This window comes from Neltuma alba, unplaced genomic scaffold (genome assembly GCF_004799145.2).
Source record: "Neltuma alba isolate B1F8T4 unplaced genomic scaffold, ASM479914v2 tig00011829_pilon, whole genome shotgun sequence".
Lineage (NCBI taxonomy): Eukaryota > Viridiplantae > Streptophyta > Magnoliopsida > Fabales > Fabaceae > Neltuma > Neltuma alba.
The window spans coordinates 38098-52128 of NW_021636440.1; the positions used below are offsets into that span (position 1 = coordinate 38098).

Below are 14031 nucleotides of genomic sequence, written 5' to 3' on the forward strand. Positions count from 1 at the left end.
TAATATAAGAACTATTTTGACTTTCAATTTAATTCTAAATATAAGGTCATAATCTATTTTGTCAATCATATTTATCTAATTTTTTTAAAGTAGTTCTTATAGTACATGTTAAAGATTTCATCAAATGGTAGTTCTAATCAATACACATGTAAAAGTATTTTAGAGAAGATAATACTTGCTTGTTAAAAATAACTAATTCAATAAACTTCTTTAATCTATTCAAATTAGTCTAATAGTTCTTATATTAAGAACCAGTTGACTAATTTGGAGATATTAAGAAAGTTAGTTAAGCTAATTATTTATAGTAAATACTACCTCCAGTTCTAATTATAAGATCTCGTTTATAATCTGCAAATGAGATATTATAATTATGACCAGAGGTAATAGATGTTATCTTTTCTAAAATACTTCTCTGGTTCTAAATATAAGACCCACTTTGTTATCTTTTCTAAAATACTTCTCCGGTTCTAAATATAAGACCCACTTTGCAAAGTGGGTCTTATATTTAGAACCGGAGAAGTATTTTAGAAAAGATAATACTCCTCCGGTCCTTAATATAGGACCCAATTGGTGAGTTGGTTTTGGTCATAAATATAAGACCCATTTCTCATATTTATCAATTATCTCTAAATTACCCCTATGGATACCCTTTCAACCATAATCAAGTAGAAGAGAAAGATGAGGTATTAAGAAATATAATTATGGTATTTTAGGAAAAACGTGTCATATTTCTTATAATTAACTAACTTACCTAACTTCCTTAATCTAATCAAATTAGTTAAATGGGTCTTATATTAAGGACCGGAGGAGTATCTATTACCAAAGTAGGTTTTATATTTAGTAGTGAAGGATTACCTTGATCAAACATGTACGTTTGAATTATAAATTGAGAGTGAAACCAGGTCTTAATTAAGGACTGAAAATAGTTGTACCAAAATTGTCGTTATTTTGACTTTTGAGGTTAGCCAACTGGGCCACGTTCCATATTTGGTCTATGGAAAGCCCATGGAAGACACGGGGAACACGGAAGTCCTGAGTTCGGCATTCCCAATGAAAAACGAGTAAAAGAAGGATTTGGAGTATTAAATTTCTTGCCCTGTCTATAATTCTAATCTTTGAAACATGGCTGACGAGTTAAAACGTAAACATGTGTTACCTTTTTCATATTTTTAAGGTTAGAATATGTTCATTCCTCCTTCCTAATTATACAGTGCATTTAATTAAGAATATCCTATGAATCTAGAAATTAGGGAAATTCAAATAACCCCAACAACGCGTTTACCATATCATATTACATGTGGAGAGAAAATTTGAAGAGAAAATTTAACAAAAACATGATGAGGGAAAGTTTTCGATTTGAATAAGAAGAAACAGAATAAGAATATTAAAAGAAAAGTGGAGGATAAATCAAAAAATGCATGATACAATATGTATTTTTTTTTCCTTTAAAGAGATAAAATTTGCTTTCTAAAACCGCCTCAGGAGCACACTAAGTATATATGGGGCTCACATATTTTTTTAACATAAATATTATTTTCACTATAAAATTGGTCATTATTCTATTTACTCTTTAATTTTTTATCTATTTAAAATATTAAAAATAATAATTAATCATTAATAATACAAGAAATCAGAAAGATGCATATTAATTAGGGAAAATGACAAGAAAATGACTGTTGAATTCTAAAATGACAAAATGGGCATGTAAATTACTGAAATGACAAAATGGGCATGTAAATTACTGAAATGACAAAATGGGTATGGGGTATCAATCTGGAATTTGAATAATTCGCCAAAAAGACTGAAATGCCCTTAATTTTTTCGGGAATCAGAGGGCGGGATATTGTGCAACGGAATTGGAGTTTGGTTGGCGGTTCTCCACTCGGCGAAACTGCATAGACCATAGGGTTCTCCGAACTCTCACATTGCACTCGGCGAAACTGCATATGGTTGTCGCAAGTCTCACATTGCCATGGTTGAGGAACTGTGAATAGCGTCTGGCTTCTTCGTCTTTTCCGTGGGTCGTAGTGAGAAGCAATAAACCAGTGAGAAGCTTCAATCTTCAGAAGGGAGAGGGGGTGGCTAGAGAGAGAGATTTCGAGGGAGAGCACCTGTAAGGTCGTCACCGGTTGAGGAAGAAGTCGATATTCGTTCGGACCCCGGTAAGCCACCCAAATGTCTCCGTCTTGTGCTTGTCTGATTGGAGTGTTTTAATTTGGGGAAAACGGTGAATGTTGGTTGTAAAGGGGGAAGCAATGGTAAAGGCTTAAAATGGAATGTAAAGGTAGATTAGATTAAAAGTCGGTGCTTCTGTGTGTGACGGAATTACAGAAGTTGCTTGCTTGCTCTGATTCATATAACTCAGTCCATGTTTGACGAGATATCTCTCTGATTGTTGTTGTCTGATTGCTGTGTTGCTGTAATGTTGGAAGGCATAATATACGTGTGTGTTTATGATTGCTACACTACTTTTTAGATGCCCATAAATTGAGACCACTGTCGCACATGAGCCAGGATGCTTCCTGTTTCCGCCCCCTTGTTTGGTCTGTTCATGTAATGGGCATTGCACATTTTTAGCATTGTGTATGGGACTAAAATGAGTTCAACTGTATCCCCATATTGGTTATGCAAATTTAACATTGTAAAATAAATTGAAAGGGGTGACTTTTCGTGGGTAGAACTCTGTTTTGAAGATATAGCTACCTAATGGGCATAACCTCAGTCATTTAGCGGTGCAATTTACCTGGGGATGAACATGCATATTCATTTCAGTATGTACCAAGTGAGAATAACCTTTGTGGCCTTCTTATGTATTGGTATAATTTACTTGGTCATCTGTGGCACTGTGTAGTAGTAATTTCCATAATATAAGTTACTTGAAGATACAAATTTTGTAACATTTCATCGAGAAAGAATCACTTTTAATGCATATTCATTTATTTTTGAATCTGTTGGTCTGAGGATTGAAGAGGTAGAGATTAATCTGCTGGTTTGAGGATTGAAGAGGTAGAGGTCGCTGAAGTGCTGAGAAGCATCAATCGCATTGCTGTCATGGAGGAGGTTGGCGAAGTAACTGTGACTGCGACAAACGGTAATATGCAGTTGTAATAGGAATTAAGTGGTTGAGTTATATAGGTTTGGTAAGTTAGATTGTTTTTAGTTTGTTGTTAAAGTGTATTATGTCATTAGTCTCTATTTTCTGCTCTGTTCTGTGAAGTGAGAAAGAAGCAATAACATTCATTACGTGATCAGCAAATTTAGTTATATGAGTAGTAAATAGTCGAGGTTCATTTTGTGGCTAAATAACAACACCTATAATGTGAATGACTACACTGGAAATGGTAATGACAACTTTTTTGAAATGCAAAGAAAGTTGAGCTGTTCAACTGACCAGATTTAGTTATTTATGCTTGTTGTAGAAGGAGGGCCAAGTGAAGAAGTGAAGAATGGCTACATGTTGTTTAGACGAGAATTTCTTAAGGGTGGGGAGAAGTTTAAGAATATGTCTGAACAAGCGAAAAAGGCATCAAAGGCATGGAAGCAGTTGACACCAGAGGAGCAGAAGAAATACAGTGATAGGGTGAAGCAATCAAGAAAGGAAGGGATGAAGAAGAAGAGGAAGAAAAAAGTGGCTTTTAGCACTCGTTGCTCGGTTCGGCAATTTAAGTCATTAGTGGACTTCATAAAAGATGATGAAGATTTGAAAGTGAGGGTACAAAATTTAGGCTTTGGCCATTTACTTGACATTGGATGTGAGAGACTCCCTCGTGACCTCATAGTATGTGTTCTCCGAGCATATGATCCGCCTACCCATCAATTTCTAATAAGAGGGATAATAAAGGAAATAGAAGCAAATGATGTTGCAAACTTGTTGGGTGTACCCCACACAGGGGAGAAGGTAAAAATGGACGTATGTGATGATGATGAGACATACCAGAGGTTGAAGGAGGAATTTGGTAAAGTCCCTTATACGAAGATACTCAATGACATTAAATCTGGGCAGAAGAAAGATGAGTTTGAGTTCCTGTTTATGCTGTACACACTTGGGAGTTTTTTAACTCCTACTTCACAAACAACTGTGAGTGACAAGCTAATAAGAGTCATGTGCTGTACCATGAAGGGATTTCACCAATTTGATTGGGCCACGTACATTGTGAAGCACTTGTGGAAAGAGATGGGAGATTATGTGAAAGTGTACACAAAAGCAAAGAAAGACGAAGATGAAGATGAAGGAAGCTGCAATGTGGGAGGATGCATCTACCTCCTGTTGGTATGTATTTCTGACTTATGCTTCTAAGTTATTGTTTTCTTTATTTGTGGAATTGGCAAGTTAATGATTTACTATTGTAGTTATATTTTGCTGAGCACTTCCCACTATCCAAAACTGTTGAGAGAGGGTCCCTAAATGCCATTCAATTCTGGACTGATGAGAGGATAAGGAAGCTGGAAAAGAAGGAGAGGGAAAGCAAGAGGGGTTTACTGTATAAGGGCAAGGGAAGTATGGATAGAAGTGGGAAGGATGAAGGAAAACGCAGAAGTGTGGCTCATTTACACCCGGTATGTGCTTTCATTACTAATTTTCATTCTCATTAGCAAATAATCTCATGAAAAAAGTGTTTACTCATTTTAAATTGTTTGCTGCAGGAGTTACAGAAGTTGCACGGACGATTGATGGCTCAGATCGAATTAAGCACTATGAGGCTTATAAGTGCAATGGAAGATGAGCTAGATAAGGTGCAGATAAGGATAGAGGAAAATAATGTGACCATAGATGATGAGGACCCTATTGACGTCCCAGATGATGATGCATTTGGCGATGAAGACTCCCATGATCATGATGGACATGAGTCTGATGACGAAGGTGATGATAGAGATGAGTTCCACGGGGGAGATGGTCAGGGAGACGATGATGCAACTGGCTCAGATAGGGGTGATGACATTGGTGTTGCAGCAGAAGGTGCAGACAAAGAAATTATGGAGTCTCCCCTGCCCTTGTCCCCCATGGACAAGGGATGTCAACTCCGGAGATCGCAAAGGGAGATGAAATCCGCTATCAATTCTCCATGGATTTTGACAAAGCCAACTAAGAGGCGAAAGAGGCCCATGGATGACAAGGACCGGTTTTATGACATAGTTTCCCGTATGTGTTCAAGCAAGGAGGGTGACATGTATGTACATATCCACTACCCACGTAATCATATTCATTACAATTTTGTGGTAATTGACTATATGCATAATGATATTGACAACATATTTTTAGGCCTTTGGTGAAAATCTCTGATGAAGATATCACTCGGGATCAGCTAAGGACACTTGGCGGAATTGAGAAAATAGGTAACCGGGTAAGTAGAATATTTGTGATGAGGTCATTTAATTGTTTAGTAGATGCTGCATTTTGGGTTCATCAAAACAATAATCTCTTTGCGTACAGCTGATGTCAACTGTGTGCAAGACTCTAATGGCTGATATGGAGAAGGAAGGGCAGGTGAAGCGGCACATTTTTTATGCTGATTTTATGGTAAGCTTGCTGAGATGTTAGTTTTTTGTCGATTGATATTGATAAATGACTAAAATGTTCATGTTTCAGGCAATAATGGCAGCTAACCCAAAGCTGTGGGATGCTACAAAACGGAAGAAACAATTTTTACCTGAAAATGTAGGCTACAACATAGGAGAATGTGATTTGATCTTTGGACCCACACTTGTTGGCGCTCACTGGTTCTGTGTTGTGCTTGAGCCTAGCACAATGAATTTCTATGTGCTGGACTCAATGAAGCCAAATTTAGAGGGTAAGAAGAAGAGCAAGAAGAAGGGTGTAATTATTGATGACATGACGACCGTCGTCACTGAATGTGTAAGGATAATGCAACTCATCTTCTATGATTGACATTTCATTTACCTTTTATTTACAATTGCGTAATGATATTGTGCAGAGGAATAGATTTTATGACATTATTGAGATAGTTAAGCCTAATGCCACTGGGAAGAAGAAAATGAGTGATATCATTTGGGCTCCTGTTCCGCAACAAAACAATCTGTGAGTGGTTTATGTTGTTGATATTATTACGTCTCAAAGTAGCCCAATGTGTTATTTTCATTCTTTTACATCGTTGGTATGTTTTGATGTGCAGGCGAGACTGCGGTGTTCATGTATTAATATGGTTGAGTAAATGGAAGCCCGGTGAGATACTTCACTATACGGATGAACAAGTGGCTGAATTCCGACGAAACCTCATGTGGTGGCTAGTGAATCATGAGCTTAATTCAAGACGTGATGAAGCATTAAGCTTGCTTTCATCAACCCAAGCCACCACACTGACCAAAAGACGCCATCTGTGATAGGAGGAGACATTATGTAGATTAGGCATATAGTATTTGTAAAAGGAGTGTTAGTTTGAAGTCTTAATATTTGAAGTCTTATGTAGTTTGAAGTCTAAGTGGCTGCCAGTTGTTGGCCTAATTGCAATCCTTTTTGGGATAATTTGAGTAAAAGAGTTATGAAATTTACAACATGCCATGTGACTTCCGTGATGATAATCACAAGTTGATTATTTGTGCCCCAAATTACATCCACTTGGACCCAGGTTAACTACACAAGTAATAGGATTAACAACTTTCGGATTGAGAATTGCAACCTCTGTAATGATAGTTACGACATCGCTGTTGCCATTTGCATCTGAAGTCTTTCAAGCCCAAATCACTTTTTTTGAATCCATTTTCGCTAGAATGACAACATTGGTAATGAAAATTACAACTTTTTTAATGATTGTTACCACCTCGCTATTCCTTTTTGCAACTGCATTTTCGTCCCCACGTATAAATTGTCAGAATTTCACAACCTGGGTAATGAAAATCACAACATTGTTAAGGGAAATTGCAACTATAGTAATGACATTTACCACTATGGTTTCCCCATTTGCATCCCCATGTTTAGGAAATTGTCCCATTTCCGGTTCCTTTAAGTCAATCCCACGCATCAAATTGTTCAGGAAATTTTACTACCCCCGTAATAATAATGACAACATGGGTAATGTTAATTGCAACTTCAGTAACGACATTTACCAGTCTGCTTTTCCCATTTGCGGTTCCCTTAACTGACACCCACGCATCAAATTCTTCAGGAAATTGTACTACCCCCGTAATGATAATGACAACATGGGTAATGTTAATTGCAACTTGAGTAACGACATTTACCGGTTGCTTTTCCCATTTGCGGTTCCCTTAACTGAGACCCACGCATCAAATTCTTCAGGAAATTGTACTACCCCCGTAATGATAATGACAACATTGGAAATGTTAATTGCAACTTCAGTAATGACATTTACCAGTCTGCTTTTCCCATTTCCGGTTCCTTTAAGTCAAACCCACGCATCAAATTGTTCAGGAAATTTTACTACCCCCGTAATGATAATGACAACATGGGTAATGTTAATTGCAACTTCAGTAACGACATTTACCAGTCTGCTTTTCCCATTTCGGTTCCCTTAACTGACAAACCCACGCATCAAATTGTTCAGGAAATTGTACTACCCCCGTAATGATAATGACAACATGGGTAATGTTAATTGCAACTTGAGTAACGACATTTACCGTCTGCTTTTCCCATTTGCGGTTCCCTTAACTGAGACCCACGCATCAAATTGTTCAGGAAATTGTACTACCCCCGTAATGATAATGACAACATTGGAAATGTTAATTGCAACTTCAGTAATGACATTTACCAGTCTGCTTTTCCCATTTCCGGTTCCTTTAAGTCAAACTCACGCATCAAATTGTTCAGGAAATTGTACTACCCCCGTAATGATAATGACAACATTGGAAATGTTAATTGCAACTTCAGTTATGACATTTACCAGTCTGCTTTTCCCATTTCCGGTTCCTTTAAGTCAAACCCACGCATCAAATTGTTCAGGAAATTTTACTACCCCGTAATGATAATGACAACATGGGTAATTTTAATTGCAACTTTAGTGATGATATTTACCACTCTGCTTTTTTCCACTTCCACTTCCTTTATTTCAAAGTCAAGTAACATATTTTCAGGGAGTTTCACTAGCCTGGAAATGATAATAACAACATTGGTAATGTGAATAACAACATCGTTGATGACATTAACCACTCCAGTCATACCCATTGGCAACTTCCACCATCTCCCTTGAGGGCATTAAACAAAAGGTCATCTGTGTTGCCAAAATAGCATAGAAGTACACCAAAAGAGCATCATAGGATGTCTGCATTAACATTTAGACTTTACTACATGTGTAATTGAATTTACCACTGAAGTGACAATATTTACCAAAAACCAGTAGGCCCATCACAGAAGGTACATAACTTATATTCAAATGACAAGTTAACAGTAAGATTAACCCACTACCTAATGTTTCGTCCCCATTCACATTACAAAACATATCCTACCCAGTGAATATCATTTACAAAAAGGATAGCCTACCCATCATACGATTTTTACATTAACATTCAGACTTTACTATATCTGTAATGGAATTGACCACTGACGTAATGATATTTACTAAAAACCAGTAGGCCCATGACAGAAGCTACATAACTGATATCCAAATGACAAGTTAACATTAGGATTAACCTACCGCCTAATGTTTTCTTGTCATTCAGATTACAGAACATCTCCTACCCAGTTAACATCATTAACAAAAAAGATAGCCTACCTATCAACCCTTCTCCCAAAAAAATTAAAAAGGGTTCAAGAGTCATTCCTTTCCTATAAAAAAAAAATTACCCCTGTTGGTATTGACATGAAACCTTAAGTTGGGTTTGGATTCTTGCATGTTCTTCTTGTGTGGCCAACTTGCTGGCATGCACTACAATGGTAGACCTTCTTGTTTTGAAACTGCGACTCTTGCCTATTTATCCTAGGCCTTCCAGGTGGTCGACTAGTCAAAGGTGGTGCCAAAAACACTTGACTTGCTATATCTTGCAGCCGATAGTTATTAGGATTTGGCATGTCGATTGTCACCACTGGAGTCATCGTCCTACCATAAATCTTTTGTTGGGACGTAATCTTGTAGCATTCTTCAACAAAATCATACACATTGCAATTCAAGGCCTTGATAGCTGCACATGCATGTGGGCATGGGATGCCTGACATTTGCCAAGCTGCACAACTACATTCACCTTTTCCAAGATCAACATTAATGGCTCCTTTTGCTGTATGGACACACACCCTACCCCTTCCGTAAGGAACACTTAACATCTGTGCAGATCTCGCCACATTTTCCATCAATGTTGCATTTGTATTTGGGCCTACACCATTCTTCCATTTGCTCATTGCCATGCTTGCTGCATACATCTTCTTGGCTACTTTTTCACGATGCTCATGTATAAGTTGGGCAACATTATATCTTCTCTCCTTCAGCATCCACGCATTGAATGACTCTGCAAGGTTTGTTGTTATGTTGTCCCATCGTTTAAAAGGGAACTTGCTTAAGGCCCACTTGTGAATATCACCATGATTGACAAGCCATTCAAATAATTGGGAATTGAAGTGTCTCATGTTATCCATTGCTTGATCAAACTCTGTGTCAAGCCTTGCATATGCAATGGCATCTAGGAAATGCAGTCCATCCTCCCTTGTGTTGCCACTTGTCTTCCTTCTTCCTCTATTTAACTTGATCATTTGTGTACTGAAATTCTCCTTAACATGTCTGTAACAGTACGCATGTCGCTCACCTCCGAATATTGCTTGCACAGCACCTATAATTGCATTGTGTCGGTCTGAAATGATTGTTAATTGCATTGACCCAATTATCTCCTTGATCATATGTAAGAACCATGTCCAATCCTCAAGCGTCTCTCCCTTCACAATCGCAATGGCAAAAGGTAATAATTCGTTGTCCGCATCATAAGCCGACGCTGAAAGTAGTGTCCCCTTATACGGTCCACTTAAATGACTTCCATCAATATACAGTACATGTCTAGCACCAGCAATAAAACCCTCTATACAACACCCATAGGCTATGAATACACGCTCAAATCTGTTGTTCCTTGCAGCCACCCATTTTGCCACTGTTTTGTCATCGGTTTCCTTCAACCGGTCACATATCCATGGAATAAGCATGTAAGAATGATCAGGTCTGCCATGTATGTCCTCCAACGCTTTTTCCTTGGCCCTGTATGCTTGCTTATATGTCAACTTCACACCATAATCTCTTTCCAACCTCTTTTTTATATCATTTGGACGCATGTCTATATGATCCCTAACCTCTTCAATTATAATTGATGATGTCAAGCTAGCTGATCTACCATGTGTCACATGAAGATTGTCTTGGGCATTATGAACATGCTCATTTTTGAATGTCGTTACACGTAAAAATGCTGGAGTACTCTTTACAGCTGCTCTTGCACTGATCCTCCATGGACAACCTTCAACATTGCATTTGACATACATATGGGCATTAGAATTCTTCACATATTTATACTCAAATTTGTTTGCAATGCTGAATTTGTGTAGTTTCTTCTTGAAATCATCCGCATCTGGAAAAGTCTGCCTCAATCCTAACAATACTGTTTTCCATTTCAGGGAATTCATTCCTGGCAAAGGAGTTGGTGCACTCTCTACTGCATATGGCAGGCTAAGAACATTTTCAGCTGCTATGTAATTCACACATTCGACAGCATCCTCAATCATTGGCTCATCATTTTGCTGTGACAGTCCTGACAATTTTGACATGCTGCATGTATAATTACAACATTTGTTATGATATTAACAACAACATTATCGCAAGTAACAACTTCCATAATCCGAAACTTGTGACTTACCTGTTTCGATCAGCCACTTCTTCCTCCGTATTCTCATTACCTTTAGCTGCTACGTATACATGTGCATTACTATCATTATACTCAAATAGGTTGTCAACTTCATCATCATCAATAAGATCTATTAATATCCTATCATTCAAGCCCAATGTGTATTTAATGTCGCAACCATTACTATCTACACCAAACCATTCTCCTATCATAACCCTCAAATCTTCAAGCCTTATACCCTCCTTGATCACTCTTACCCTGACAGTTCCACCATAGTACTTAACTTCACCATCACCATTTTCTGCAAACTTCCCACCCACATGAAAGTAACAAGCAAGACGCTTTGAAGATGTTGACCCAATGTTAGATGTCATCAAAGCTACCTAACCTGCACCACAGAAGCATAAATCAATATTTTAGTTCCCCAATAATCAATTTCATTTATCAGGATTTCGAAACTTTTCTTGCGATTTCACAAAAAATGCAACACCCAAAATACGTCCGCGCACACTTGCTACATTGACAACTTAAATATGGGATTTCACAATTCCAATAATGAATTTGACAACACTGACCACCTCATGCTTACTGTTAGCCCTCAATCTTCATGCCCACGTTATCAGTTCCCACCATTTTTTCATTTCCGATGTATCACTCTCTCATCCTGGTCAGATTCTTCATTTAAACCATCTACACTCATAAACCCATCCCCATTAGACCATGTACCAGTAAACCGACTTGAAAACCCAAACCCATCATTAAGCTCCACTTTCTTACGTAATACCCACGTTCAACCCCTCTCTCACTACAAACCAGGTTGCCCACAAAGCAATTCCACCGTAATGAATCAGATTTGTACAATGGTGAGAGTTGGAGGAGTAGATAACAGCATTTTAGGAGAAATTTTCCTTACCTTTTCCGTCTTCTCAGCGTTCGACTCTGCTCCACCTCCGTTTTCAGCTTCTCATCTCTCCCTCATGTTACGTGTCATGCCTTTGTCTTCATGAGTTCAGACTGATTCAGGGGCATTTCAGTCTTTTTGGCGAATTATTCAAATTCCAGATTGATACCCCATGCCCATTTTGTCATTTCAGTAATTTACATGCCCATTTTGTCATTTAGAATTCAACAGTCATTTTCTTGTCATTTCCCTATTAATTATTAGTTTTAACTTAAATTATAAATCACATAAATTTGGACAATTTAAATTTAATTATTTCTAAATATCTTTTTTTAAAATTATTACTTTTTAGTCCTTTCCGTTGTATTAAAGAATAAGTTATTATTTTTAAATTTGAACAATTTGAGTAGGTATAGGGGTTGAGGTCAAAAGCGGATATTGCGTGGAGTGAGCACAAAGAAAGAGGTGATTTGGTGGCGGTAGCGATGGCCTCCCACCTAAGAGCCCTCCTTTGACACGTGTCAATCTCTCTTCACCTCAGTGTTCCCGCCACCCGCCACCCGCCACCCGCCACCCCGGTCTTCTGTAATCCTATTCTCATCTATGCCTTTATTCCAATTGGCTTGTTTGGATTTATATTGATGGAATTAAGGGGTACTTGAGTAATCCTAAAATTACTTCTTAAATATTTTTTTGTAACTTGAAATAATTTTTTTATATATTATTTTCGTAAAAGCACTTTAAAACCATGGTTTTGTTTTTATCTAAACACCTCCTAAATTTTATTCACTAATTTTTACAAACTAAATTAGTTTATTTAATATGATTTATATTTAGATGGATCTTCATAAAAAAAGTAGTTTGACACAGATTTAATATATTAAAAATTAAGTTTCAAAAATTCAGCTAAAAAAAAAGTTTCAAAAAATGTAAGTGTGAAAAAAGTCAAAAAAACAAAAAATAAATCATTTCTCCTTTAAAGTGGCTTTTTGGTGGGGAAAAAAAAACAGTCAATTGCCTCCAAAAATCCATCTTAAACACAATTTTTCCCCCTCCCGTTAACTTTTTTGTGTGGTCCTAACTAACTTCTAAAGCTTTTTAAAGCTATCCCAGACGCACACTTAGCTCTTGTTTGGTCTACTAAATCATGTCTATGAAAATGAAAATATAAAAATATGTTAAATTTCTGCAGAAATCGCTCATATATACTTGTAAATTTTATTTTATTGCTCATAAGCATATGAATTCGCGTATAAATACTTTGGGAGTAAGAAATCCTTCACAATAGTTTTGCTTTTGGTGTACAAAGCGTGTAAAATATTGGGTAAAGGTGCGATATCCTGATTTTTTGTACATGATATAATTAGTATCCTGATCTTATTTTCTTAATATATTCAACATCTCAAATGCCGAATTTAAAAAAATAAAATAAAATCAGAGTGTTGAATGTACCTTATAAAAGATGAGAATACTAAATATACGTCTAAACTAAAATGCTTTTAAGTAGTAAAATTACTAAACAGAAGCTCGTGAGTAATTTTTCCTATGTAGCTAGAGTTATGTTTGAATTACAAATAGACCATATTATTCTTGCACCACTCTCCGTCATATTCGCCCATCACTAAATGGAATATTGTCCATCAAAGTATCACTTGAAAAGAGTGTTTGGTTAAAAATCAAAACGTAATTTTAAAAATAATTATACGGTATATAAAATAAATATATAAAAAGAATTATATCTCAATTTAAATAAAAATATTTTTAAAAAGTCCTTTCATCACAAACCTAACACCCTCAAAACCATATTGTTATGAGTAGTTCAAATTTTGAATAAGAATAAAGAAAACACTTAATAAAATTATCAAGTACGATTTTTTGATCAACAATTTATTTAAAAATTAGTTTTTGATAGAGCTCAATGGTATTGTATAATCCGTTTAACTAAGCTCATCTAATAGGATAAGTAACTGTATTTTAAGTCTCTTTCTCTCTCTAGACACACACGTAATATCTTGTTTTAGACGCTTCTCGAGATGAAGTGTGGAGGAGGATGATGTGAGGCATCTTCAACCAATTTCAAATGGTGGAGGAGCCATTATTATTATTATTACATTATTGACGTTCAAGTGGCATATAAGGAAAGTTGTTCATATGAATGATGTCAACAAACGGCGGCGCCTTTAATAATTACAAAGAAATATAACTGGTACCTTATAAACTTTTTTCTCACAGTTTATTAAATTAATGAATTACATAGGGATTGAATTGTTTCTGGGCAAAAAGATTTTTAAGAATTGATTTATTTTAGATAAAAAATTTAGGAATTCATGAGTTTATTTTAGTTAAAATTT

At 36.5% G+C, this 14031-nt stretch overlaps 2 protein-coding genes across 4 annotated transcripts; one reads left to right on the forward strand and one right to left on the reverse strand.

The window, feature by feature from the left end:
- Positions 1-2011: 2011 nt before the first annotated feature.
- LOC114718307 (uncharacterized) lies at positions 2012-6567 on the forward strand. 3 transcript variants are annotated; one of them, XM_028903588.1, is made up of 10 exons: positions 2012-2162; positions 2970-3091; positions 3420-4270; positions 4351-4557; positions 4645-5168; positions 5261-5342; positions 5432-5518; positions 5588-5854; positions 5934-6037; positions 6132-6567. In XM_028903588.1, the coding sequence occupies exons 2-10, from the start codon at positions 3052-3054 to the stop codon at positions 6337-6339; spliced, it is 2370 nt and encodes a 789-aa protein (XP_028759421.1). In that variant the 5' UTR covers positions 2012-2162; positions 2970-3051; the 3' UTR covers positions 6340-6567. The 3 variants fall into 3 exon arrangements, with proteins under 3 accessions (XP_028759421.1, XP_028759422.1, XP_028759423.1); XM_028903589.1 differs by lacking the exon at positions 2012-2162 and having other exon boundaries at positions 2555-3091; positions 4393-4557; XM_028903590.1 differs by lacking the exons at positions 2012-2162; positions 6132-6567 and having other exon boundaries at positions 2555-3091; positions 5936-6015.
- Positions 6568-8776: 2209 nt separating this feature from the next.
- LOC114718311 (uncharacterized) lies at positions 8777-11153 on the reverse strand. Its single transcript, XM_028903595.1, has 2 exons — positions 10792-11153; positions 8777-10703 (listed from the first exon to the last, which is right to left on the reverse strand). The coding sequence occupies exons 1-2, from the start codon at positions 11151-11153 to the stop codon at positions 8777-8779; spliced, it is 2289 nt and encodes a 762-aa protein (XP_028759428.1).
- Between the last annotated feature and the right edge of the window lie 2878 nt (positions 11154-14031).